A 27,625-nucleotide genomic window follows, 5' to 3' on the forward strand; every position below is an offset into this window, starting at 1 on the left:
GGCCTTTAGAGAAATAAATAACAAGAGGGTCGTGACTGGCTCCGTGCGTCTTCAGTCATCTCTTCCGGCTGCACTACTATACCCGTGACGTGGAAGGGTATCTGCCCCCAGCCCTGTTCTTCTGGCTGAGGCCAGTTGGTGGAGGGGGCCGTCTGGGGACCCCCAGACAATGGCCTGGTCTTGCTACTCCCTCCAGGGTCTGTAGTCAGTGCTGTTGTCCTTTTACTCTGCTAACATGCTCAGTAACTCCTACGATCTGATTACTCTCCTGGCCTTGACCAATAAATCTCATTCCTTCAAAAGCCTGTCATTTGCACAGCCCCGCTCGGGCAGGAGCGAGACTCATTTGCCCTGCCATCTCCAGGGAGCCTGTGTACAGAAGGACCGGCGGAGGTTTCCTAGGAGGCTAAGTGCATCCATGCTGAGGGCCGGGGGTTGTGAACACTCGGGCTCACTGGGCCACCTGAAGGCAGAGGAGCTGCTCCAAGACGCAGGGAGTCAATATTCCAATTGTGGGAGGCCTCCTCCCACACAGAGCCACCTCGTCCTACAGCTGCTCAGCCAAGAGCTGGAAGCCCACAGCCAGAAGCACACTCCGGACTTCATTGCATAACTGTCCTGGGCACTGCTTGGTTTACAGACGTTGGGGGATGCGGTGGGGACACAAGCCCAGGGCCCTCTCAGGACCAGAAGGGGACACCAGGGTGAGCCGAGCTGAGAGTAGGGACTGTGCCCATTTGGCGTTGGGGCTGGGCTGAGGTTTCTTCCTCAAGAGGCCACTGAGCTTAGGTCTGGAGGAGAAATCCAGGCCAGCTCGTCCAGCTCCACAGTTCCACTCTGCTAAGGCTCAGCCCGTCCACAGCCTCCACACTCCAGGGCCACAGAGCATGCAGGCACTCTGCCCACCAATGCCAGCTCGATTTGTGTGCAAGGCCCTCTGCTGGGCTGCCATGGGGCTGTAGGAAGACCACAGGCTCCTGCTCTCCGCGAGCTCACAGTCTACTTGGGGAGAGACAATACACACACAGTGAAGAGGTCTTTGGTCCCTGGAGAGGCACAGAGCCGGGGAGGGGCCGAGGGAGGCAAAGGACACGCAGCACAGCCAGACCTGGCTTCGTGGGGATGGACCTGGAGTGAGCCTGGGAAGAAGGGCTGATCCTGGAGATGCAGGGAGGGCAGCAGGGAGGGGAGCTGCTGCAGGGAGGGGGCGCCGGCACTGAGACCCCTCCACACCCCAAAGGCCTGACTGCCATCCCTCTGCACACGCACCGGAACCCATCACCGAGGGGCCAAGAGCACAGCTGGTCCTTACAAGTTTCCCTGAGAACACGTGCCGGAGTACTTTCAAAATGATGCCACCATTTAAGAAAACAGAAGCCAGGGGTCACAGCCAGCCAACAGCCACCCACCCCTGTCCGCCATTACCTTCCCATCACCCCCCAGTCCTCAACCCGCCCCAGCCTTCAGTGGAGCCAAGAATAGCCGGAAAGCTCTGTCCTCCTGGCTGCCGCATCCCCCAGAGCAGTGGTGTGCGGCACCAGGCGCGCCGGGACAGGAAGGTGGGCTCCGCTCGGGACAGACCAGACTCCGCACTCATGACAATCCTGACAGCCAGGCAGTGTGGCCAGTTGCCCAGAATCCTCCTGCCCCCAGCAGGGTGTGCCCCCTCCGCCAGGCGGCCCACAGTCCTGACCCTGGGACCGGACCGGGGCAGGGCACGAGGACTGGGACACGTCATGTGGGTGCGCTTGGCGGGAGCTCCCTGGGCACTGACACAACACACCACACTTAACGCTAGGAAAAGCTGGCACTTTTTATTAACAGTAGGTGACTAATAAATACATTACGGCAGCCAATAAATTATTACAATAACTAGAGATTTATTAAACCAACAAGTCACTCTTCTTACAAAATTACAGTTAATATGGGGTGGGTGGCTGCGGCGGGGCTGGGAGGCGGGACTGCTGCACCTAAGAGAGAAGGCTTGCTACAGAGGGAGAGGGTGCCGGAGCCTGTCCCTGCCTGAGACGGGGGAGGGAGCAGGCAGGCCACAGCAGGGTGGGGAGGGCGTGGGGTGGGGGCAGAGGTCACCCACAGCGGGCCGAGCCAGCGGACGGGGCAGAACCAGCAGGGTCGAGCAGAGCAGGAGGTGAAGGCTGCCCAGGGAGGCAGTAGGAATGGGGGTTGGAGGGGGCGGAGGAGAGGTGAGGGGAGATGAGCCGCAGGAGTAGTGGTGTATCAGAGCTGCGGGCTCTGCTGGGAGAGGGGTGTGGGTTCACGCTGGTGGTCTTGGTGCACTGGGCCTGGGGGTGAAAGCTTCCCTTCCAGAGAGACCCCCTCTCTGACCCAGAGGGCCCAGGACTTGGGACTGGTGGGGGGCCTCAACCTGCCCCTCCCTTGACAGGGGCCTTCATCTGGCCAGGCTGGGGTCTGTCTGGAACCCCCAGAGGGAAGGCCCCACTATGCTCTCTGGGCAGGGTGGGTTCAGGACTCACCTCACTGAGGGGGGAGTGGGGAGCCTGACCACCAATACCCCAAGGCAGCAGCTCACGCTTGGCCCTGTTCCCTGGTCTGACCGTCGTGTCCTGTCCCACTGCCCGGGGCTGCTGGGACCCTTCACTCTGTAGGCTTGTGGCCTCTCTGGGGGGTGCTTGTTTTCAGCACTCCAGATTGAATCCCTGGCAGCCACGGAGCTAGAGCCTCTGGCCTCAGTTCCTAGGAACTGCCAGGCTGCAGCTGGAGGCTTCCAGAAGGCTCAGAGAAGAGCAGACGCAGCCAGGAGAGGCTTTGTGCTCCAGACTTCACAAAAAGGGGGCTGGGACAGGCGCTACCTGGCCTGGAGGAAAGAGATGGAGGCCCGGATTCGGTGGCCTTCCTTACCAGGAGGGCTGCAGAGAGCACCAGGTCAGACCAAGAGCAAAGGGGAGTCAGGGAGGGTGCAGGCTAGACATCAGGAAGAGCTTGCAGAATCACCACTGGGGTATGAACTGTGACTGTGTGAGGCCGGGCAGTGGGATAATCCCCCCTGCAGGACTCATTCGGGCAGAAGGGAAGGGCCTGGGTGAGATGACTCCAGGGATCCCCTGGGGGTTTACAGGCAGCCTGGGTACGGGGGCTCTGGGTGGGCAGGGCACTTGTGGCTGCTGCCTGCCCCGGGGAGACACTGGTGCCCAGTGCAGTCATGGAGGGCAGGGGTGTCTCCAGTTCCCACCAGTGGGTGTGGAGCTGGGCTCGGCAGGATGCTGGGAGGCAGAGCTGCCTCCTGGCACCAGATAAGGTGGTGGTCTTCTGCTCACTGCCCTGGGGTAGGAGCATGCGGCCATAGGCCCTCAGGCTCTGCTGGGGCCAGAGGGGAGAGAAAGGGCCAGGGCCCTGGGCATCTAGGGCCTCTATAGAAGGTGGCCATGGAACCCAGAATGTCAAAGCTGTTGGCGAGGGGCCCAGGGCTGTGCTCTCTGCTCAGGGCTGGGGAGACCACAGCTTCTTCAGGCCAGAGTCTACAGGCTCAACAGAGCCCCTCCTTGGGCCTCAGGCACGCCCTCTCCAGTCAGGCCAGAGCACCTGGGGGACCTCTCTCAGTTGTGGCATTGGTGCAGGCACAGAACCTGCCCACAGGCATCTGGACGGCAGGCACAATTTTCATGGATTTGGCAATGGCGTCCCTCCTAGAACTCAGTTTCCCCTTGGCCTGCTGACTTAGAACCATTCAGAGAGTTTACACCTGGCCCCTACGGGGGCACACACCTGGCCACCGTGGATGAAGACCCACCCATGCCTGGTCACTCACAACACCTTCCCCCCACACCCATACCCACGACGGAGCCAAGCTCATCTGTCACTCTTAGTCGCTCCCCCATGATGGAGCCGCTGGTGACGACATGGTGAGAGACGCAGTGGACAGGGAGGGAATCTCGCCCTGGATACCCGCACCTCAGGGCTTACACTAGACAGCCAAGGAGCCCTCGGCAGGCCAGGGTGGGAGGGCGAGAGCAGCTCCAGACACGGAGCAGGGTAGAGCGTCTGAGGGCGGAAAAGGCAGCCCAGGGGACGGAAGGGCAGGAAGGCCCCAAGCCACCGGCTCCTCCGGCTCCTAATGCTGCAGAGGGGGAGGGCTGGGGCCAGGCCTCACTCCCGCCCCGCTCTGGCCGCTGTGGGTTGAGGGAGGCAGCTGGGTGATGGAGAGCGCTGGGCTTGGAGGGCCAGTGACTTCCATCTCCAGGGTGATGGCCTTAGAGGTGGGCTTGGCCAGCACCTCCGCTCTTGTCAGCTGCTTTTGAGTCTGGGGTCACAGGGCAGAGTTAGGGGCACAGCTGGCCACACCCAGGGTGGTGACGCCAGGAAATAACTGCTATGTCTTCAGCGTTGGGAAGAATGGCCTCCCTGGCCCTGGCTGCCCGTGGCAGACACCGAGATTGTTGGTTGCCACGACCCCGCGCCTGGTACGAGGTGCAGCACACAACAAGGCAAACAAAACCCAAGTGGGCTTGGGCCAGCAGGGTGGCTCCTGCAGCCTGGCTGCCTGGTGATTCCCACAAGGCCAGCGGCAGCAGCAGGAGGGCCAGGCGAGAGATGGGGCTCACCCCAGTGGCACCCATCCCTGCAGGCATTTGGCACTAGAGAAGGTGCCCTGGGTCTCCCGTGCCCACCCAGAGCTCTTGCGAAGGCACCAGAAACCAGGAAGCCCAGAGTGGTTGGCATGGGCTCTTCCTGGCTCCAAGGTAGTGAGCGGGCTGCACTGGAGTCCAAGGGGTCCTGCCTGGCCCCAGGACCGAGCAGAGCCTGGAGTGGAGGCTGGGAGAGCAGAGGGCTTGAGGAGGGAGCCAGAGGCCTCTCGAGGGGCAGCCCTCTCCCCTCCCATGTCTGGCTCCCTAGGCAGAGCCTGCCATACAAGCACAGAGTCTGTCTGAGGTGTAGGCTGGAGGCATCAGCCCAGTGGAGGCATCCAGGAGTGAGGTGTGTTGATTCTGGCCTGGGACACCAGAAGTCACCCCACTCCTTTCTGCTCAGGGATCTGCAGCAAAGCCCCTCCAAGGGGTCCTAGGACTCTTTCCAGAGGTGGGGGCGGATGTGTGTTTGACCCAGACTGGGCCCCTCGTAGTGCAAGCCCCAAGGTGGTGGTCCCGTCCAACTACCCTCCTCTGCCCCCGGGGCTGGCAAGTCACCAAGGGCTGCAGTTTCTTCACCAAGATAGAAGGAAGCTGGGGCAGTGGCTTCAGGGGCCATGTCCACACCTCCCCTGGGCCTCCCCAACTACAGAACCCCCTGCCCAAAGGCCCCTGCCCGCCCCTGCTGGTTTGAGTTGGATTCACTGTGAATTGGAGAAGGAAAAGCACATCTAGTCACACTCGGGAGCAGCCGCCCGAGACCCAGGTGATGGGAGAACGCAGGTGAGTCACCCTTGGGCCTGCACGGACGGGGCATGAGGCCCCATCCTAGTGAACACAGGGGCTACTTCCCCACTACCTCCTCTCATCTCTTCCTTGCCTCTGTCTAGCCGTGGGACTCGACCCCTCCCACCATCTACCGCATGCCTTTGCAATAAGTCAGTCTCAGGAGCATTTCCAGCCCTATGAGGAGTCAGGGAGGGGGGTCCCCAGGAGGGCAATGGGAAGCCCCAAGGGCGTGCAAGGAAGGAGGACCCAGAGAAGGAAGGGCTTGTGCCAGGGGGCTGAGATCCAGTGAGGGCGGAAGGAGGCGCTGGCCAAGGCCCAAGCCCTTAGTCCCACTCTGGCTTTTGGTGACGGAGTTGCCCTTGACCAGAGAAACCCCAGGAAAAGCTGAGCAGTGGCTCCCACTGTCCCCACCCCCGCCAGCACCCTGCCCCAGGGCCACCTGCACCACCTGCACAACCCCAGATCACAGGAGGAGACCCCGAGACTTCAAGATGAGTCACAAGTGCAGGGCATGCCCATTCTGTGCCAAACGGCGGCCTCGGCCCCCACCACCTCCCCAGATAAGACCCTCAGAGATGAAGCAGAGGCCAGTGAGCCAGTGAGCGGCACGAGGCTGTGAGCGGCGGGCTCTGGCTGTGCGGACACTCAGCACCCCGGCCCAGCCCCTGTGTTACCACGTTCTGATGTCCGGGGTGGGGTGGCTGGTGGAGGGTCCCCTCCTCCCCCCACGGTGCCAGCGCTGGTGCTTCTTTGTCAAGTGCAGAGAATGGTCTGAGAGGAGGTGGAGCTCTGGTTCTGGGGGGGGCGGGGCAGCAGGCCGGGCAGGGTGGTGGGCGGCTGGCCAGGAGGCGGGGGCTCAATAGAGGCCACAGCCCCGCAGGTTTTTGGCGATGATGACGTCTGTCACAGCGTCAAAGACGAACTGGATGTTGTTGGTGTCGGTGGCACAGGTGACATGGGTGTAGATCTCCTTGTGGGCTGACTTGTTCTTGCTCTCGTACTGGGCCTGGATGTAAGCCACGGCTTCCGTGAAGGCGCTGGGGCCTGCGAGAGAGAGCGGTGGGGAGCGGGTGAGGCGAGGCCCCCACCAGCGTGTCCCTCAGGCCATGGTGACAACCCTGAGGGAAAAGCGTCATGGGGGAGGGGAGAACCTGACAGGTCAGCTAAATCAATACTGGGTCCTGAAATCAAGCCAGTGGTGCACACCCAGTCTAAACACAACGACAGAAACGAAATCTGACACCTCGCCGAGCCTCCTCTGTATTGAGGGTGAGCACGGTTTCATCAAACGCCTGTTTTCCTTTGTATATGCACCTACTGGCTCCTGATGCAAACGTTCCTTCTACTGCGGGTCCTGCTCGGAGAAGTCTGAACCCCTCATGCAGGCGGCCCCCGGCTGACACACACCCTGCAGAGAGGTGCTCTCCTGTCTGTGACCCCTCACAGTAGGCCGAGATGTCACCTCCCTTGGCCATTGCTGGGTGAGGTGGGTGGAAACTGTGTGGCGCCCCTGAGCTGCCTTGGCTTCCTTCCTCCTTATCCTTGCCCCTCCCTTCCTCGTGTTCATCATCTGGGAATTAAGAACTGCCTGGCTTGCTGACGTGCTGCCTTCCTCAGGGTGTGCCCTGTTGCTCTGTTCCCAGGTGAGCCCAGGGAGAGACTTCCAGGAGAGCAGCTGCTGTTTGGAGAGGAGCAGAACAGGACTCTCGGCTTTGTGGTGAAGCATCCTCAGGCTCTGGGAACCCAGGCCCGGGCCTGCTGAGGGAGGCAGGGAGCAGGCTGGATTCTGGAGCCATAGCGCTAAGCTGGAGTGGCTGCTGTGCAGATTGGAAGCCTGGGAGTGGCATATCTGGAGAGGGGTCCCAGCCTCTCAGGCACATGGGCACAGGCCACCAGGCTTGGCTTTGAGGGTCCACCAGACCATAGCTCTTGCCTAAATCTGGGCTGCTGGTGGGGGAAATTGTCCCTGAGACATACAGGTATCACTCAGACCTCCTCAGCCCCAAAGCAGCCTTGGTGGCTGACCTAATCTGCCTGCTTCTGCTGCCCCACAGGCCACAGCCCAGATCACCGGTGCGGGATCCACAGACCCCCAACTTACGGCTAAGAGGAGGCTGACTGGCAGGCGTGAGGGATGCCGAGCCCCGCCCACCTCTGGCTGCACGCTCCTGGGGGCCTGGCCTACGGGGCAGTCGGCCTGATCCCAAGGAAGCGGGAGACAGAGTGAGCTGTGCTGCTTGCCTCGTTCCACGCCATGGCCCCCATGTCCATTCTCAGGGAAGTGGGGTTCAGCCCGGGGGCTCCCCCTGCAGGGCCGCCTTGTTGGGACTCGGTCTGCCCTTGTGCTCTCCAGGCCCGGGGCTGGTCAGGCTGGGGATGCCCTGCTTCTAGTCCCATTTCCTCTCTGGCCAGGCTCTGGCCACCTGGAAGAGCCGATGGGCCCTTGGGCTATTGCGGCCACCCTCGCTGCTCTGCGGGAGCCCCAGTTGGGCTGCCTTCCCTGGCCGCCTGCCGACCCCACAGTTAGGTAAACCTATGGCAACATTAACAGAGGTGGCCGCTGCCATCCTCAGGACCTTCCACAAGGAGGCCCAGGTCTCTGCTGCTGGTGAAGCTCTGTCACCTCTAACCGGCCGTTTGAGTCTTATAACTGCCCATGAGGGAGGTCATTGTGATACTTGCTAGTTGTAATCACAGTTACAACAGTCAGAGCAAAGGTTCCATGAGCACTTACTATGCACCAGCTGCCACGCTGCCGTCCACCAGCTCCCTTGATTCTCCCAGCAAGCCTGGGGGGCGGGCTGGACCATCACAGTGATTATCCCCACCTCACAGACGTGACAAGTGGGACTCCGAGAGGTCACCTAACCTGCTGGAGTGGCAGAGCTGGGGCATGGACCTTGGGCTGCCTGACTCGAAGCCCCTAATCTTACCCCTCATCATCCTGCTGTTGCCGCCTTACTGATAATTCCTATTTACGGATGACCAAGCTGAGGCTCCAAGAAGCTGCCAAGATGACACAGCTCGTAAGTGGCAGAGCCAGGATTCCATCCCTGCTCCCCCAACCAGGAAGCCCCGGCTGGCTCACTACAGCACATTCCGGGGTGGGGAGGGGGCCTCTTTTCAGTTTTCTGCTGGATGCTCCATGGCAGAATCTGGCGCATCCACAGAGCTCGGTAACGGTGGTCTGAGCTTGGAAAAGGGACCTGCTCCCTCAGGAATTCCTGCTGTCCTGCGGGGGTGGGGAGTCTACCTGTGTATTCGGGAAAGCAGATGGTTAGTGGGGACTTCTTGATCTTCTCCTCAAATATGTCCTTCTTGTTGAGAAACAGGATGACGGACGTGTCCGTGAACCATTTGTTGTTGCAGATGCTGTCAAAAAGCTTCAGGGATTCGTGCATGCGGTTCTGCAACAGAGCGGAGAGGCCATTGAGGGCGGGCAGCGCCCGGGACCCTGACCCACTACGGCCACCAACACAGCGAGACAAGCAAAGGACAGGTCCACCAACGCGGCTGAACGCATCACCGAGGGACGGAGACGGGAGGACCCACAAGGACAAATGGGATGTGGATCCTGCTTCATTCCACACGCAGGCGGGGTGGGGTGGCGCGGGGCGGGCAGGGTGGGGAACACTGCCCCCCAAGAGCGCTGACCCAGGATGGGGGCAGCGAGGTCACTGGAAGGATACCAGATCACGGAGAGGACATGCACCATGCATGCAGGGCAGGGGCCGCACCACCATCCAACACGTCTACACGGAACCGTGGGCCATGCAGATTTCTCTACTGGGGTCTCATTCGGTTTTGCCAGCGGGGGTGGGAGGGTGCACGCATTCAGTTGGAAGACATTAACCGAGGACTAAGAGATCCTCGAATTAATCCAGAGTTGGAAGCAGACACCAGGGGGCAGCATCTGGGGGGTGATCTTGCTGTGGCCTTGACGTGGTTGGGGGATTGGGTTGGTTGGCTGGGCCCTGGCTGGGCTGGGGGCGGCTCTGAGTGAGCTGGCTGTTGGGGCTGGTTTCTCAGTAGAGGGGCCAGAGAAACCCTAAGACGAAATCCAGCAAAACAGATTAAAACAGAGAGGAAGACAAAAGCCCAGCAGAAAACATGAGAGAAAGAGAGAGAAAAAAACCCCCAAAATTGGTTCAACCAGTGTGGGGCCAGGAAGTCAAGGCCAGTCCATCCTGAGGCCCCAGTGCAGGTTCACAGAGGCCACGGCTGCCCCAGGACTGCGGACTGCGGGGCTGGAGCTGGAAAGTGAGGGTGGAAAGGACCAACCTGAGCCGAGTGGGTGGTGAGGAGTGTGGGACACGGGAGTGGGCGGGGCAGGCGTCCACAGCAAAGTCACCCGGTGGCGCCCCGAGAACCTGCTGCTTTCAACTCTTAGCTGATGGTTTCGACTGGAGGGAGGTGCTTCATACCTGCCCAGCCTGGAGGGTCTCAGAATCTGCTGTTGGATTTGGCCTTGGTTTGGCAAGTTAAGGCCCTGCCGGCGGTGGTGACGGTAGTGGTGGTGGAGAAGGTGTGGCAGGTGGAGGCCCAGTGCCACTGGAGCCACGGGCCTGAGGTACGAGGACAGGATGAGGCCCCCGGGGTCCGGAGGTGAGGCTGACGGGGACAGGTGGTGGGCGGGCAGCCACTACCCCAGGGCTCCCAGCTGAGCTCCAGGAGCCGCCCGTGTCTCGGCAGCCCCAGCATGTGCCCCAAGGCCAGAGAGGGAAGGGCTGACCAGAGAGGAAGTCTGAAGACCAAGGACTGGTCAGCGGGGCCTGGCTCTGGCTCCCGGGGGCAGAGCATCCGTATCCCAGAACGTGTCCTTTAGCCATGCGCCTGGACAGAGGAGCCCGACAACGGCCAGTTACTGCGTGAAGAGTCCCGAGGGCAGGCACTCCCATGGCTCCGAGCCCAGGGGTCCTCACAGCCGCCCACGAGGCTGCTCTGCCACCATCGCCGTTTCACAGAGGAGGAGGTGGAGGCCCGGAGAGGGTGGAGCGGCTGCCCACGCTCACACAGCGGCAGGGGCAGCACTAGGCCCTGGGCCAGATCTGTCTGGCTCCCTGGCTACACAACGCTGCCCCATGGCCCTGGACACACAGACGTTTGCTTAGTTCTGCAGCGACGGTGTTTTCTTGCTGCCTTTGTGGGCTGTTGTCAAGTTGTGAAGCCAATTCTGGTCCCCTGGAGGGGCTGCCGCTCTTTCCTGGGCTGCGTAGGTGGCCCGCTTTGGGGCAGAAAGGGCCTCAGGAGGAGCCCGTTCCCGGCCCATGTGCCTTTGTTTCCCTAAGGTCCTCCGCTCCAGCCCTTGAGAAGAAGGGCAGCGGAAACAGGAGCAGGAGGGCGGCGGGGAAGGGGAGAGAGGAACAGTAAGGCAGGAAGGCACCAAGGAAGGTGGAGGGAAAGTGTCCCAGGATGTGGGCCCTGCTCAGAGCAAGGGCTGGAGAGGCTTCTGCAGAGCGCCTGGGACTTGGTTTAAGCTGTCTGAGGCCTGGCAGGACAGGTCCCAGAGGAGAGGGCTGCCCAGTGAGAAGGGTCCTCCCACCCTACACCCTCTTTGAAAGCCGGCTGGGTCAGCATCGCACTCACGGCACAGCCCTGCTTCCCACTCCCAGGCGTTGCAGGGAGAAAAGATGAGCCAAGCAGAGCTCGGACCACATGGGTGGCCAAGTGGACCGTGAACAGTAGCTCGAAAAGCACAGTCAAGCGACGGAACAGTGAAAGATGTGCCACGGCAGTCCCTGGGCGCGGACGCATGTGGGGGCATGGAGCTGACCTGGGCTTTGGGTGGTCAGTGAATCCAGGTACAAGCACGACCCGGGCGCGAGTCTACCCTGACCCCACCCTCAGCTCCAGGTGACTCTTGGATGCCACAGCCTGCAGGTCACCAAGAATGACGGCAGCGTCACCAGAGAGAGCTGCAGCTGAGGCCACGGGAGCCTCCCCTGGGACAAGGCAGGGCTTGGGGGGCTTTGCTGAAGCCCAGCTCAGGGGTGCAGCTGGGCCTGGAGGAGGAAGAGCACGGTGGACACGCCAGCACATGGGGCGAGGCCGACTCACCCACCCAGCTGGCGGCTTCGGCTTCCTCAATCTGCCAGAAGCCCCATCGCTAAGTCCCTCAGGACAGCGGCTACTCCTCCCCACAGCACTGCACCCGCAGCCCGCACCCCACAGCCCATCAGATCCTCACAGCAGCCCCGAGGGACCAGCAGGCCAGGACTGATGAGGAAGCTGAGCTGGACGGAAGACAGGCCCTGCTCAAGCCCCACCTCCAGCCTCAGTGCGGACTCGGCGAGGCTCAGTGCCGAGGGGCTGCGCGCGCCTGACAGAAGGAGCTGACCAACGCCAAAGGCGGGACCCCACGGCCCAGGATCTCCACCCCAGGAGGTGCTGTGGGCTCGTCTCCAGTGACCCTGCAGGGGCACCACACCAACAACCGGCTTCCCTTGCAGGCGCTGCGGACAGGCCCACCGCCCAGTGGGCTGCAGCCAGACGGCAACTGCTCAGAGGACCCCCCAGCTCTGGACAGTCACCAATGACGGTACAATCACCAAGTCGGCGCTGCTGTGCCAGAAACGGTTCCAAGTACTTCACCCGATTCCCTCATCATCGTCAACGCCCCACAAGGTAGGATTGCTGTCACCCCCTTTGACAGATAACAGCAACTGAGGCAGAGAGGGTGCTGCCTGAATTGGGCAGCGAACCAGGACTCGGCCCAGAGAGAGGCAGCACCCCTCTCCAGGTGAGTGGCCCTCTCTGAAGCCAGGCTGGCAGTTCTCCAAGGCCCCAGACACAACAACTCACCAATGGAAGGTGGGAACCTGGGCTGGCATCCTCCAAGGGACGGGCCCCGGTTGTCACTTGCCACTATGCCGCATGCCCACTGCCCTTCCCGCTGCCAGGCCCATATGCCCCTCCTGGCAGCAGCCCGGCCCGTGCTCAGGAGGGCTGTCAGGGCTAAGAACTGCTATATCTGTCTCAGGTACATCCTTGCTTGACTGCACCCTGATTTCTTTTAGGATCTGCTTAATGTGGTTCTGGCCTGATGGCCTCTACGACTCTGCTACATTTACTGAAGATGACTCACTGCCCTAGACCCAAAGTCTGCAGAGATGTTTGCAATCAGTCTGCACACAGCTCCTGAGCCTGGGGGCCCACAGCTGCATTTTCTGCATTGTTATCACGACGCATTCACCCGGCAATATAGTCAGAAGAGCAGGCACGGCCCGCCCAACAACGGACCCCCCAGCTCCTGCAGCCAGCCCCGCCCCAGAGCCGCCGAGGGCCACTGAGGCGAGTGCCGCAGGTCCTCCCGGTGCCCCCTCCCGCCGGGCGCGCCCAGAGCCACTCACCGTGGTCTCGTCTTCGTGGAGCACCTGGTCATAGCCGCTGAGCGCGACGCAGAAGATGATGGCCGTGACGTCCTCGAAGCAGTGGATCCACTTCTTGCGTTCAGATCGTTGGCCCCCGACGTCGAACAGCCTGTGGGGGACAGGAAAGATGGGAGTGGTGGGCGGTGGGGCCCAGGTGGGTAGGGATGCAGGTCGAGCTAAGGGGCAGGAGGTGGAGGGGGCTGGGCACGTGCCCCCAGCCTTCCCAGGAGCCCCGCTCCCCGTGCTGACAGCCGGACCACTGCCCTCCACGGGCCGGGGGCAGCCATCACTGCGGCCTGTCCCATGACTGGGCTGTGCTCACAGAGTGACTCAGAGACCTGCCCTTGCATCTCAAGCATTTTATTGAGGGGTACACCTCTGCCGGCCCCCGAGAAATGCCTCTGCAAGGCCCTCCTCTCAGGGTAACACGCACATCCTGTTCCTGGCTTTCTGGGCGTCTCTGCTCTTGGCTGTGGTCTGGGCAAAGTCCAAACCAGTGGGGAGGGAGGCAGGCAGGGACTGTCACCTGTTATGTGGAGGGAAAGTGAGCATCTAGGGGTTAAAAGCCCAGGGTGCTGGCGAGAGATGGCGTGGCAGAGCCAGGGTCTGACCCAGGTCTGTCCACAGACAAAGCCTCTTACCTCTGCTCTGTGCCACCCCTCCCTGGCAAGGTGCCTGCCTCTCCCCCTCTCAGGCGCCATCCCCCAGGGGGCAGGAGGGCTATGGGAAGAGACCATCGGCAGGTGGGGTGGATGTTCTGGAAGCAAGAGGTCAATCTCACACCCTAACGCCCTGAGCGAAGGTCTGCAGCCTCCTAGGCCTGGGAACCCTCTTGGCACAAAGCTGCTGGGGTGGGTTGGCCCTGACCTCGTGTGCACAGGGACCCTGGGCCCTCCAGACAGAGGAGAGCAACCACAGGCAGAGACCAGAGTGGGTTCGGAGCAAGGAAACAGATCTGGTTCCCGTCCTGTCACCGCCTCCCTTGGCTCCTGCTTCCACATCAGAAATACAGGCCCTTGGCCGATGGCCGCTGTGGCCCCTCCACAATGCTTATCCTCAGACTCTGCCTGCGGGGCAGCACCCTGTGCCCCAAGGGGAGAGCGGGAGAGACTGAGGAGACTAGGAGGCGAGAGGCACCTTGTGGGGGCCGCTCTGCCCTCTGCTGCACTCCCCAGGTCTAGGGGAGGCCGAGAAGCTCCTGTGCCCAGTGTGGCTCCTACGGCCCTGCCAGAGAGGCTGTCCACCAGGCCCAGGGGCCTAGAGACAGAACCTCGGCCCCTCAGGTGCACAGGGGCAGGGGCTGGGGAGGTGGGCGGCAAGCGTTCTGGTGTCCAGCCCTTCCAGGCCGGCCAGGGGTGGGAATGGGCCTTGTACTCTCCACCTGCCTGCAGTCCCTGCCCTTCTGGCTGCTCCTCCTGCTCTACCCAACACCCAGAGCCACACCTGAAGGCAGGCGGGTGCAGGACAGGGGCTCCCAGGCCTCAGTGCATGTCTCCACCCCAAGTGCAGACACAACCCGCCAGCAGGGCCTGAGAGGTCCAGCCCCATGCCTCAGGCCCTGTTCTGAGGTACTCAGAGCCCCTGGGCTTCAGGTGTATTCTGGGCTTGGGGCAGCCTAGCTCTTCTCAGGCCTCAGTTTCCCCGTATGTACTGGGAGAGGGTGGGTCAGCTGATCCCTAAGCCCCTGCCAGCTCCGGAAGTACATGGGTCCCTGGGGTCTCACAGATTGGGCTCACTCACTCTCATTCCCCACCCCTCCCTACAAGGTAGCCTTGGAGGGGCTGCCCGGGTGATCCGCCCTCCTCCTTACCCTCAGAAGTCACCCAGGGACAGGCTCCCCTCCTTTGTCCATTTGAACCCTCCCTATTCCTCAGACTTCCATGCTCCAGGACTCCTCTTCCAGGAAGTCTCCCTGCTCGCCCCAGCCCCTGAACTTGGTGGAAAACAACAGACAGATACCATCCCTTCTGACACCTAACTGCCTGTCCCAACGCGAAAGCTCCCTGAGGCAGGGTGACACCTGGGTGCTCCAGACAAGCTGCAGCCAAAGGCTGGCCTCTCCCATCTCTCAGCACCCTCCCCAGGGCTCAGGAGTCTCCCTGGGCCTCACCTGAAGTGGAGGTTCTTGAATGTGAAGTGGGTTTCTACGATGCCGGTGGTTTTGACCCTGGTTCGGAGGATGTCCTGCTCGGTGGGCTGGTAGTCAGCGGCCCCGATCCGATCCAGGCTGTCCAGGTAGCTGGGATGGCAACACACAGGGACCATGGACCAAGTGCTGGGCCCTGCGCGGGGCATGCTGGGCAACCCCCTTCAGAGCCCGGTCCCGCCAGGGCCCCTCGAGGGCCGACTGGAAATGATGGCACCACCGCATCCAGGGCCAGATAGGGGTGTGGGGTGGGGGCGGCGACTGGGGAGGAGCCTCTGTCCTGGCCTCACATTCTCAGAGCCTCTAAATCAGACCAAAAGGGGCTAAGCACACAGTTCCAGGTACACTCAGACAAGATCAAACTTTCAATGAGACTAACACGTTTATCACGCTGTTGTGTCATTTATTCATCTTAAAATAATAACGGCCAACAGTTAGGCTCTATTCTTTACATGTGGGATTATGTTTCATCCTTAGTTTCTGAGTTAAATGTGCTATTTTATACATTAGAAAACTGAGTGGATGAAGTAAGTACCTTGCCCGGCTGTGAGCCACGGCCTGACCTGGACATCAGGCTTGAGTCCATGCTCTAACCAGTGCTCTGCAGTGCCTCCATGAGGCCCTCTGAGCATCTGCCTGCCTTTCTCATCCTTCCTGAGAGTTTACCAAGGGGTCTGTGCGCATGTTCCCATTTGATGCTCTCAGAAGGGAGGCTCAGAGGCCACACAGCCGGGCAGTGGCTGGGCCTTGCTGGGACCCAGGTCTCTGGCATCAGGGCTCTCTTCCCATGCCACCACTTGCTCTGGAGACAGACCAGGCTTTTGCACTTCACCGCACAGGCCAAGCACCAAGAAGAGCTTTGGGGTCTGTATGGGTTAGGTTTGAACCCAAAGTGAGGGTGGGATCCAAGAAACCAAGAGAGAGAAAGTTGGGCCAGGCCTGCGGGAAGATTCAGTGATCCACAGGGCCGGCTGGGCCACCCATTCCTCGGGCCTGGCGGTGGGGAACCACACACACCCCATGGGGGAGGAGCCCCGAGCGTCCAAGCCACAGGATGATGTGGGGTCCCAGATTGCATGTGGAGGGGCCGTGCTTCCTCAGCACTTGCCCCAGGACCTTCTGGGGGCCGGCTTCCTGGCTTGTGGATGTCCACGGGGCTGGGAAGAGTGGACGCCTTCACCAACGAGGGTGTCCACCGGTAAACCAATAACCCAGGCCTGGCTCAAATCCTTGTGAGAATCTTCCCTAGGGAAATAAAACCAAATGGTGGGTTCCCAGGCTCCGGGAGGGTAAGCTTGAAGTCACACTGCTAAAAGGGGACACTGCTAGGATTCCAGCCTGGGTCTGCCTGACTCCAGAGCCCGTGCTCTTGGACAGGCCTCCAGGCCTCCTCGCATCTGTGGAAGGAGGGGGGCTGGGGCTCCAAAGCAGATCTAGAAGCTCTGGCTGCCTCAGAGCCTCTTCACCAGGCCCGTGGGTGTGGGCTCTGGTCTCTGCCTGGAGCAGGCCCTCCCAGCTCTTCCCGATCCTCCTAACCCCTCTGTGCGTGACCCTTTCCTGCTCCCACTGCCTCTGCTGGGAGCCTGTGCTGGTTTCAAAATGACCCCCTCCTGTCGTCTCCAGCTGGACACCAGGGCTGGGGAGCCTCTGTTCTTGGCTCCCCTATCCCAGCTCCTTTAGACAGACAAGCTGGCCCTCTGTCTCTTTGTGCTGGCCGAGCCTCACGCAGGGAGATGGCCATCGGAGGGAGGGTGAGCAAAGCAGAGTGTGCACCTATCGTAGGTTCTACCTACCCACTGTCCCAGTGAACAAGACTGACAGACACGACCTTCCCGGAGCCTACGTTCGTGTGTATATGTGTGTGTATATGTGTGTGTGTGTCTGTGTGTGTGAGAGAGAGAGAGATAATTAACAGGTAACTAAGATATATACCATGTCAGGCGGTGGTGTCAGGAGGAAGGAATTAGGTGATCGATAGGTAGTGGGGAGGCCTGCTGGGGGCTGCTATTTGATACAGGATGGTGGGGGAGGCTTCTCGGGCGGAGTGACAGTCGAGTGGAGACTGAGGGGAGTGAAAGGGAGCCTCCCGTGGTCCAGCAGAAGGCCCCGCAGGCGCAGAGGCCACGCCTGGAGTGGAGGAGGTAGTGCAGGCACCAGGAAGCGTCCAGGACGGTGAGGTAGGAAGCACAGGTGTTGGAGCAGGTAGCAGTGGGACTGGAGTGGGGTGATGGAGGCGAGGGGGGGCCAAGCACATGGGCCCAGGGGTCACTGCAAGGACTTGGGCTTTTGCTCCGAGTGAGATGGGAGCTCCTGGAAGGTTCTGACCAGAAGCGTGTTGGACTAACGGCTCTGCTGCTGTAAGGAAAGCAGCTGGGGAGGGAGGAGCAGGGAGCGGGTTAGGAGCTGTCGTAATCAGTGAGAGGTGGTGGCGGTCGGGCCACAGTGGTGGCTGTGCAGGGACGAGAAGTGGGATATGGAGGGAAGAGCTGGTTAAGCCCTTCCGCGTGGTGGAGTGAAGCTGCTCGTCGTGGGAGGAAGAGTGGCGGCGGAGCAGGTCTGGGGGGAGGGCGGGAGCCAGGAGTTGAGTGGCCGCGTATTGATCCGAGATGCGCAGGGATGTGCAAATGGACACTGAGTGTCAGAACTCAGGAGCGGAGGCTGGGCTGGCGGTTTAGATTTGAGAGTTGTCCTGGTGCATGAGGAATTTAAAGTAATCAGGCTGGAGATCACGCAGGCGCTCCGTGTGGACAGGAAGAGCTGCCAGGGCTGAGCTTGGGCCTCCAGAGAGGGGACCGGGGCGGGGGGGGGGAACAGTGAGGGGTCAGAGAAAGGGCGGCCAGTGAGGAAGGCTGGGGCCCGGCAGCCGAGTGGATGGCACTGCCAGGAGGTCAAGGGCTGCTGCCAGCCGCGGAGCTCAGGCAGGAGGAAGCCTGAGCGGGGCCTGGGCCGGGCTTGCCCGGGCAGTCTCAGGGGGTGCAGGAGTGAACGCCCGGGTGGTGGGCTCCAGGGAGAAGGGGAGGAGAGAGCACTTGGACAGCAAGCACTGACATTTAGTGGGAAGTGGGTTTGAGAAAAACCGACCCTAATCGAGCCATGGAACTATCTTTACAGCCCCTGCTTGGCTGCGCTCAGGTTTCTGGGTTCCTGGGGCCTGTCTCAGAGCCGTCGTTCAGAGGGGAGAGGGGAGAGCCAGCCATTTCACCGAGGCCCGGGGCGCACCGAGAGCGAGCCCGCCCAGGCCTCCCCCCCTGGTGCCCTCGCCTGTGAAGTGCGAGGCTCTGGGCCTTGGGGAGCCATTCACACAGGCTGGATGTATGGCGCCCCTGGAATCGTGCCACGAGACAGCCCTCTTAGGCCTCCCTCTCCCTTCTACTGCAACAAATCTACTGTTAACTGTTTTACATCTTGGGCCCAAGATTTTGTCAGAAGAGGAGATTTAGCTGCTAACACAACAACAGCAAAGCAACCGTGCACCAGAGAGCAGTTAAGGTCCTTCTGAACCCGACTGTCCAGGGCTGCCTCCCTCGCCTGCCTTGGAGCTCCGTCCTGGAGACAAAACACAGAACACCTAACCCTGGGTGACAGAGCAGAGTGCAGTACCATCACCTGGGCAGTGGGAAATCTGGAGGGAGGCAGGGACGAGAGAGAGAGAGAGAGAGAGAGAGAGAGAGAGAGAGAGAGAGAGAGAGGGAGGGAGGGGAAGCAGATTTCCTCAGCTTACCTGGTGGGGAGTTGACAAATACTGACTCCAGTTTCTTATTTTAAATTATAAAGGTAACCACCGGAAGAACTAAAAATAATCCTGTAACTAGCAAAAAACTGGGAGTGGAAGTGGGGAAGAGAGGTGGAAGGAAGGAAGGTTAGCTGAATTCCTCAAATTTCATAGCTGGAGGTGATTAAATAACTTTTCAAGTTGGGGAGTCAGGTTTTTCTGGACAACACTGGAATAAACAAATGGAAATAGTTCCAAGTAGGAGGAGAAGAGGCCTGGCAGGAGGAGTTTATTGTAAATAGTAATTTTATGCCTTTCTGAATTGTTTAAAATTTTTTTCATAATGGATTCATGTTACAATTAGTTAAATGGGTAAAAATTTAAGTGGGGAGCACAATTTGATGCCCTGAGGGGCCCCAAGCGTGGTGGGGGAATAAGAAGGCCCTGGACTTGGGCCAGCAGCGGGCAGGGAGGGGGAGCAGGGAGGGGGACTCTCCGGCCTGAACGGCTCAGAAGAAGACCTGGGTCAGGTCTGTGATTCAAGTGAGCACACGTAGCTGTGGACTTGAACCTCCGGGCTCACACCCCTGCCCACCCAGGTGTCCCTGCGGGCTCATCGGCCTGGGGCCTGGGTTGCTACCACCTGGGACTCACAGGACCTAAGCACTTGTCCCCTGGACCATCTAGGTGTGCAGAAATGGGAAGATGCTCTGGCCTTTCTGGACTCTCAAGTGTGTTAGCTGTCATCATGGCCACTGGAAACGTCCCAATATCCATTAGTGAATGCTGTTTTCTTGGCCCTAGCCTCTGCTACAGTAGCATCATGTAGACCAGGGTTTCTTAATCTCAGCACTGCTGACATTTGGGGCCAGATAATTCTTTGTTAAGGAGGCTGTCCTGTGCATTGCGGGATGTTTAGTGGTATCCCTGGCCCCTACCCACCAGACGCCATAGCACCACCCTAGTCAGGACAAGCAAAAGTGTCTCCTGGGGGCAAAGTGGCCCTGGCTGAGCAGCACTGGTGGGGACGGCTGAGTCAGATCAGTGTCAGAGCACACGTGTCCTAAGATAGCGAGTTTAAGCCCAGAGGCTCCCACTGCAAAGCTGGGCACAAGATTGCAAACGTGGGGTGCGTTTCCCGAAAGCTAGGGTGCAATCCCAACGTCCTCAAGACAGAAGACATGTCCCCGGCCGATGTAAACCATCCCAGGGGTCTGGGGCCTCTGATCTCAGGGCCAAGGGCCTGTCCCTTACAACCTCAGAGACACTGGAGTGATGAGGCAGCAGGCAGGCCTGTGGTCCTGCTGTCACAGCGACCTTCAACCCTCTCTGGCTTTCACTGCACCTCCTCCCCCCACTTCACCCTCTCTTCTCCCCCCTTCTCTTCCCTTCTCTCTGCTCCTCACTTCTTTCCTTCCCGTTATTTAGTTATCACACAGTGGCAAAGTATGTTTGATTATTTATTATATTTGTTGGATGGATTACATATTCTTTATTTTTAATTTTAAAGATAGAGGAATGGAAAGTTTAATGTCTCTAAAATAAGACAAAATGGCACCATATAAGTTATTTCCTGCCTATACGGCTCTTGATTTGTACTTATGGGGTCAGGGGTTCTCCAGGAAGAAAAAAAGTCGCCACACTGAACACCTTCCTTCTGGGGTGCCAGGTCCCAGCCCTCTGGGAGCCCCGCTGTTGGCTGTCTCTGTGCCTCCCACCCCAACTTCCTCCTCATCCTGGGGTCAGGAGGAGAAGCCCCTTCCTGTTTGTCCCCGAGCCTATGGCGGAACATCTCACAGCAGTTCAGACCCGGGCCCAGGATCCCTCCACCCACCCCTCCCACGCCCGACTCACTGCCGGGCTCGCGGCCCCCCTCCGGCCGGGCACTCACTATTTGGCGGAGTCGTTGAGCTGATACTCCCGAGACCTGTTGAAGCACTCCTGGATTCCTGAGTCGCCCCACAGTCGCATCATGGCGGAGAGCAGCTCTGCAGAGAAGGGCTCGGTGTCCTCCATCCGACTCACCACGTCGCACACCATCTTGGCGTCGGCCTGTGAGGAGAGAGGGACAGTGGCTTTGAGGCCTCAGTGGGGACAGGAGCCCTGGCCAGGCACTTCCCAGGGCACTGGGACAACGGCTCAGCTCTCGGCCTGGTCAGGAGAAGCGGGCCACCAGCTGAACACCCCCTGCATCTGGACACACGTGCGGGCCCTGGGGGACGAGCGCCTTCAGGGCCTTCCATCACAGGGACGTTCTAAAGTGCAGTTTCCAACCACGCCCCACGCGGCCCTAGGGTCTTCTGTGGGCAGGAGGGAGTGTGAGGGGTCTGTTCTCCACCCTCCAACCCAACCAGAGTGCCTCTGTTTTCATCTCTCTGAAAACTGGAGTTTTGCATAGTATTTGTTTAGGGAAAAAAAAAAATCAATGCTCTTGGTTAATGTTGTAATTTTCTATACTTCTCACCCAGGTGGAGTCAAGTCCGTAGAACTGGGCTACGGGACTTGGCATCAGGGAGCGGGGCATTTTGGTTATTTGGGAATTCCAGTTAGCCGGGGGACTGGACCCCAGTGGAGCTGTACCTCGGGGTGGGGGTCGGGGGGTGAAGAGGTTGGTTCTCTCTTCAGGTGAAAATGCCTGGTATCAGTACTAAATCTTCAGAGCTTATGCTCTTGGATGGCCCAAAGTTAAAACTTAATTTTATTAAGTTTTAGTTACTTATTTGCCCTTGACCTGTGGCCTACCTTTCCCTGTGGGCTGGGGGAGTCCAGACAAGAGAAGGGTAAGGTGTGAGTAATGAGACAGGGAGCCCGCCCTTTCTCTGCCCCCTGCCCGTCCCCCTCTGTGTGCTCGAGGCTCACACATGGAGGCTGATAAAAAGTGCTGGAACTGCGTAAAAAGTGCTCCGTCATTAACAGGTACCTTCCCCTGTCCCCTCATCCTGGATACCAAACAGGCTCACCCATTTTCAGACTGCCAGTGAATACATGTAACACTAAAACCAGGAAGGCAGTGGTCTCTGAAGACTCAGAGGCTCTTGGCAAAGCCATAGGCTTCACATCACCAGCACCTTGCACATGCACATAGCACTTTACAGTTTACAAAGGATGCTCCTGTGCACATACACTATTTCCTTAGAATTTCACAGCCACCTCCTGAAGGAGCTGTGGGAGACTGCGTTAATGGGCCTGGGTCTTCACCTCTGCCTGTGTCCGTGCCCTTCGCCCCGGATCTTTGCAGAATGTATTTCCTGCTATTGACTGTGAGCGTGGCATGGGACTTGCTCCAGCCCCTAGAAAGATGTGAGAATTCCGTACCCAGCCCATAAGAGGCCTTGCACGTTTCCACTTGTCCTCTTGGGCCTCTACCATCACCACGAACATGCCCAGGCCCTCCCATTCATCCCAGGAAGAGGAGGAGGGGTGCACGGAGCAGAGCTGAGCCCACCCCGGGTTTCTGATCCCCAGCTGAACCTCTGCCCTGTGACAAGAAATGACTGCTGTTCTAAGTGACTGAGTCAGGGGAGGCTTGTTAGACGGTACTGTTGTGGCAATAACTAACTAGTACAGCGGTCACTGTGTTACTCCCCATTTTACAGGTCAGGAAACTGAGGGCCAGAGAGAGGAAGGTGCTCACCTACAGTCACAGGTGGTAAGTGGCAGAGCTGACTCAAGATCAAGGCCAGCCTCTGATCAGACCCGCACGTGCTGAGAGCAGCCACTGACTACAGCACCTGTGATGGCAAACGATGCCTGACGGAGCGAGGGTCCCCACCGAGGGGGACGGGCATTAACCAGATGGTCTGCGCTCCATCTGAGATGTGAGATGACCGCTGCTTCTCCTCTCTGGGTTGGAGCAGGTGGGTGTGAACCAGGTGCTGCTGTGGAGCCCGTGCACACCCGGGGCCCGCCCTCAGGTTGCCCCCAGAGGGCTCCTGCAGAGGGACTGCTTCCTGCCTCTGTCTGGCTGCGCGGTTGGGGAGTTAGGGCCCAGGACAGACAGGGGTGGGCGAATACCCCGGCTTCCTTGCCCTCACAGGGAGATAATTCTGAGACGTGTCTGAGTCTCTCAGAGGATCTGAGCCCCAGCTGCCCAAAGTCGCAGCCCATGCATCACTACATCCTTTACCCCTTTATTGTTTCCCTCCCTTCCCTGTGTCACTTCCCTTCTCCCTCGGTGCTTCCTGAAATGATCTCCCAAATAAACTCCTTGTCTCAGGGTCGGCTCCCGGAGGAACCCAACCCAGGACGACAAGGTGTCTGCCTGAGCCCAGGCACCCAGCAAACCCTGTCTGCTGAGCCTTCGCACAATTCTCTGGGTGACGCGGCCTTGCTCAGACCACTCTCCTGACCCAAAAGCAAGGAGGCCGCCACCTGCGTGGCCCCTCTGGCCTGCAATCCCCCAGCGAGCCCTCTCTGCCTCTGCCCCGCGGCCACTGCCTGCCCAGGCCCCACGCTGCAGCTGCTGGGCACTGCCAGGCGACAGCAACAGGGAAAGAGATGTACTTTGGGAGCAAGGCCAAGCAAGGAGTGGGCACGTGAGCACGCTGGCCCTCACGTCCAGACGCCCACAGTCCTGTGGGGCCCAGGCCCGGTCAGGGGTCTGGAAAGGCAGGTGTGGGAAGCCAAGGCCTGGAAGGCGATGAGGCGGCTGCTGGGCATGTGACCCACTCTGGGCCAACTGGTTTTTCCTGGGGAGTTTTCAGTGGGCTGAGCTTAAGAGGATGTGCCTCAGAGTCAGTGCTGTCACCAAGACCACGTGCCACCCACGGAGAAGCCCATAGGAATGAAGTCACCAGAAAGAAGCGGGAAAGCATCAAGGTGTTCAGGCCTCCTCACCCTGTGTCCTGGCCCCTCGCACACACCAGGCCCCAGATAGGACACGCAGCACTGAGGGAGGCAGATCCAGGGGGCAGAGTGGGCCCCAGCTCGTCACCTGGGCTGGTCAGTAGCTGCAGCACTCCCCCGGGACCCCTCCTCCAGCCGCCTTCCGCCTGGTTTCAGCCTGCATGGGCTGGAGCCACGGTAAGACGGAGCCCCTGGGGGGAGCCAGGAGTGAGGCACACCAGGCGGCCTTCTTCCTGACCTCACGGGCCCTCCAGAATCGGGGTCTTGTCTTCATGGGCACAATAGTTATTCCCAGACGACTACTCCATTCTCAAGCCCGTTCAACCCCTCAGCCCTCCAGCTGAGGCCAAGGAGAGACAGATGCCCCAGCCCGTGGCACGCGGTTCAGGAAGCGAGTGGGAGGGGCTGGAAATCTGCAGGTGTCCTTTGGGGTGGGAGACACATGAAGGAAAGAGGTCAGCGCCTGGAAGCCTTGTGGCGGACGACGGAAGGTTCTGTAGGAAGGTACGTGGGTCCAAGGGCCCCGTGGAGACTTTTCCAGATTTGACATATGCAGTTAAGTAGCTATTTACATGTCAGAGCCTGTCTACTGCAGAAGGTGGATGGGAAGCTTCCAGCAGCTGTGTCCCCTCCCCACCGCCTGCCCTGGGAAGGAAGCTACCACTGGCCTGCAGGCTAGCAGGCCAAGTCTACAGGCAAGCCCAGATCCAGCTTCCCAGGGACAGTGTGCCACAGACCCCAGCCCTCGGGTTCCTGAGTCACCCTCAGCTGACGCAGAGGGCTGCCCACCCAGACAGCCTGGCCTCCCAGGTTCTGAGCCTCAGAGATGAGTGTCTTGAGCCTCTGAGCCTCCCCTGGGGGCAGTGACTTGGGAAGCTGGCCCTGGGGCCTGGGCGTTGGGTGCCCCAGGCAGGCAGTGACTCAGGGAGGCAGGGGTGGGGAGCAGGGGTGGTACCTCCACCTGAGGCTAAAAAGAGGCCTGTGAGTCAGGGGCGGACAGGCTGATGCTGCTGCGCCTGAGCGCCTGGGTGACCTCGGGAGATCTTGGTCCTTCCCTGGCTCTGCGCGCTGTCCCATCTGCGGTAGGCGGGGGTGAACCCGGCCAGACTCCCAAACTTCCTCCTCTGGGCCCACCTTCAGGGCTTCTTCTAGATCTGGGAGAAGGGAGTCAGGACCTGAGTGACGGGTGGAGCAAGACTTCCTGCTGGGTGAGAGACACTCCACTCTGAGCGCCCGAGAGCCACAGCGAGGGTGTCATTATAGACCACGGGCCTCCACAAAGCCGCGTGGGACTCCTGTCTGTTCCTGTGCCTGACGTGGAATTCTGTGACTCCCATTCCAGCGGGACGTACCGCACAGCCAGGGGAAGGCTGGACCAGATGGTCTCCCGGGAATTCGCCAGCGGACGGCCCCAGGGTCTGGAGCTCTCCCCCCAGCTCCGTCTCATCACCACGTGTGGTGGTGGCGCGGGGTGCGCCCCGTGCAGGCGGCGCCCGCCCGCCCTGGCTGTTTCTCTCCCGTCTTCCCGGCTCCGTGTGTGGCACCACCACCGGCCCAGCTGCTCAGCCGCAGAAACTAGCAGCCATCCTTGGTTTTGCTGCTTCCCTCCAGCGTCCGGTGTCCGGGGGTTTTTCTCCCAAGTCTGTTTTCCGTCAGTCCACTTCTCCCAGCTCCTCTCGCACATTCCTGCGTCCAAGCCACCGCCATCTTTTTCCTGGCTGCCCCTTCTCCCCTCCCCAGGGCTCCCTGCCTCCCTTGCTTCTCTCCAGTCTGTTCCTCAGATAGCAGCCAGCAGGAGACCATGAGTTTCCTCCTAACATCAAGTTTCCGCTTCTCCTTCAGAAAAAGAACGCCAAAATTTAACTGGGTACCCTGACATCCAACTACAAGCCTGCATTCCCTAATTTTGCTTGCAGCTAGGTGTGACAATGTGAAAGTTGTACTCAATCAGAGGTAAGCCAAAGTGTAGTGAGGTCTTCGGAAAAGTCTTTTTAAAGGGAAGGCGCACCCTTTTCTTCCCCCTTCCTCCTTTCTGAAGCCTGGAACTTGGATGTGATGGCTGGAGCTCTAGCAGCCAACTTGAATCATGAAGACAAGGTCTACAAACTAGGGATAGTGGAAAGGTGATCTGAAAACAGCCTAGGTCCTTGACAACTTTGTGGACATTCCATACCATCTGGACTTCTTTATTTTCTACATTTAAAATAAACATCTGTTTTATTTAAGTCATATTTTCCAGGTCTCAGATATTCACAGTCAAACCTAATCCTAATGGATATAATAATTCTTCCTGTCTCAACTCTTTCAACAGCTTCCCTTCATTCCTAAATCCCAAACTCCTTACCTTGGCCTCCAAAGCCCATGCCTACCTCTCTGTCCTAACCTCCTCCCACCTTTCCCTCTCACGGGGCTCCAAACACAGTCCTTCCTTCTGCTGCCCCAGGAACCCAGGGTGCTCTCACCTCAGGGCCTCCGCCTGCCCAGATCATCCTTGACCTGGCTCTTCGCCACCTCAAACGTCACTTCCTCAGGGAAGCCCTCCTCGATGCCCCCAGGCAGAGTCTGTCCCCACAGTGCATGGCCCATGTCATGTCACAGCTGGTGCTGTGCCCGCTCCTCAGGCGTCCTGATTCTTCACATTACCCAGGTCTTGCACGGTGCTTTGTGAATAGCTGGTGTTCTGTAGCATCTGTGAGATGAATGCCCTTGGTGTGGCCCTGATTTCTCACTGCATCCTGCCTACCCCCTGACTCTTCTCATCTTGTCCATTTCAACAAGATTTGCATGTAATTTAATCACGACAGCCACTCTCCCAGGTAGCCATCCCATTTAACAGATGGAAACTGAGGCTTCGAGGTGAGGTAAATTGCTCAAGACCATGCAGCTGGTAAACAGGAGAGCCTGGACCCAAGGCTGACCTTCTCTACTGCGCTCCAGCCAACAGCCCTGGACTTGCATCTCAGACAAGGCCTGGTCACCTAAGGCCGAAGCTGAGGACTGGCTGGGGCCCAGCCCAGCCCCTGGCAGAGGAGGGGGAGACGGGTGGGAAGAGGGGTAGGAAGGGTCAGGCTTGCAGGGAAGGAGGGGCCTTGCCAATTTGCCATGGAGGCCTGTGGGGGATGCCAAGCTGGACCCAGTGCTGTGGGGGCCAGGCTCACAAGCAATTAACAGAGCCAGAGGAGGCCCTTGTCTCCCTGTCTGCCTGCCTTCAGGGACCGAGGAGACGGGGCTCACCCTGGGCCTGACCTTCCCATCCTGGTCTCCTTCTGGGCCAGTGGTGGGGGGCATCTTCTGACACTTTTCCTCTGCTACAGCCCCCATGGTGCTGCCACCTCTTGCTGGTCAGAGCACGCCAACTGTCCAGGCAACACGACATATGACAGACCACACGCATGGACTGGGGGCAGACTCACCAGGTCTGACCTATGGGGCTTTACTCAGCGGAGAACGCGGCGGCTAACTTCCGGAGAAAACCCCCCACGCTCCCAGCCAGGCAGGGCTGCAGGAGAGAAGGCAGGGAGCAGCTTCGAGGGGGCAGTGGAGAGCCCGCCCCGACTCTCTGCTCAGCCCTGTGGTGGACGGCTGCCCTCTCCACTCGTGTGGCTTCCACTCCCTTGTTTTCTGGCACCAGAGCCCCAGCTTCTTTGAGGGAAAACACCCTTTCCTGACTCCGTGTGAGCTGTTTTGGGGGCTGACTCTGTCCCCTGTTCCAGCGATGGACACACGGTCTGGGCCTGGTCAATCCATCCCATCGGCCTCAGTGAACAGTTTGGGGCAGACAAAGAATCCATATTAACAACCAGCTCCCACTGCCCCAACCAGCCCCAGGACATTTGTATGAACTATTAGGACAAAGAGACTCCCACAGGGAGGGCCCACCTGAATGTGGAGCCATTACTGAGGGAAGCAGAGCTGAGAGAGGGACACACCCTGAGTCACGATAACATGTCAACACCTGGATCCAGCTGTGCCTGCAGCCTCATATACCTCTAGCTTTCCAGTCACTTAAGTCAATCAATCCCCTGACTGTTTTTAACCCAGTTGAGGATGTGTTTTTGTTTGGCTGGTTTAGTTTTGCACTTGCACCCTAAATAGTCCTGACTATTATACCTCCTGGTCTGCCAAGGCCAACTTCAGGCCTACCTCCTCCAGAAAGACT

At 59.6% G+C, this 27,625-nt stretch overlaps 1 protein-coding gene across 2 annotated transcripts in view; it reads right to left on the bottom strand.

Moving 5' to 3' along the window:
• The window catches only part of GNAO1 (G protein subunit alpha o1), a 171,979-nt gene that overhangs the window by 7,571 nt on the left and 136,783 nt on the right, over positions 1-27,625 (bottom strand). The window contains exons 4-8 of one of the 2 annotated variants that reach the window (XM_004431619.3): positions 20,513-20,673; positions 14,874-15,002; positions 12,743-12,872; positions 8,647-8,800; positions 1,796-6,437 (exon numbers count right to left, since the gene is read on the bottom strand). In XM_004431619.3, the coding sequence (XP_004431676.1) occupies positions 6,250-6,437; positions 8,647-8,800; positions 12,743-12,872; positions 14,874-15,002; positions 20,513-20,673 (762 nt within the window). In that variant the 3' untranslated portion in view covers positions 1,796-6,249. Of the gene's footprint in view, positions 1-1,795; positions 6,438-8,646; positions 8,801-12,742; positions 12,873-14,873; positions 15,003-20,512; positions 20,674-27,625 lie in introns of those variants that run through there. The other variant, XM_004431620.3, reaches the window with a different exon arrangement.

Source organism: Ceratotherium simum, chromosome 30 (assembly GCF_057802395.1).
Source record: "Ceratotherium simum simum isolate JZ-2026a chromosome 30, ASM5780239v1, whole genome shotgun sequence".
Lineage (NCBI taxonomy): Eukaryota > Metazoa > Chordata > Mammalia > Perissodactyla > Rhinocerotidae > Ceratotherium > Ceratotherium simum.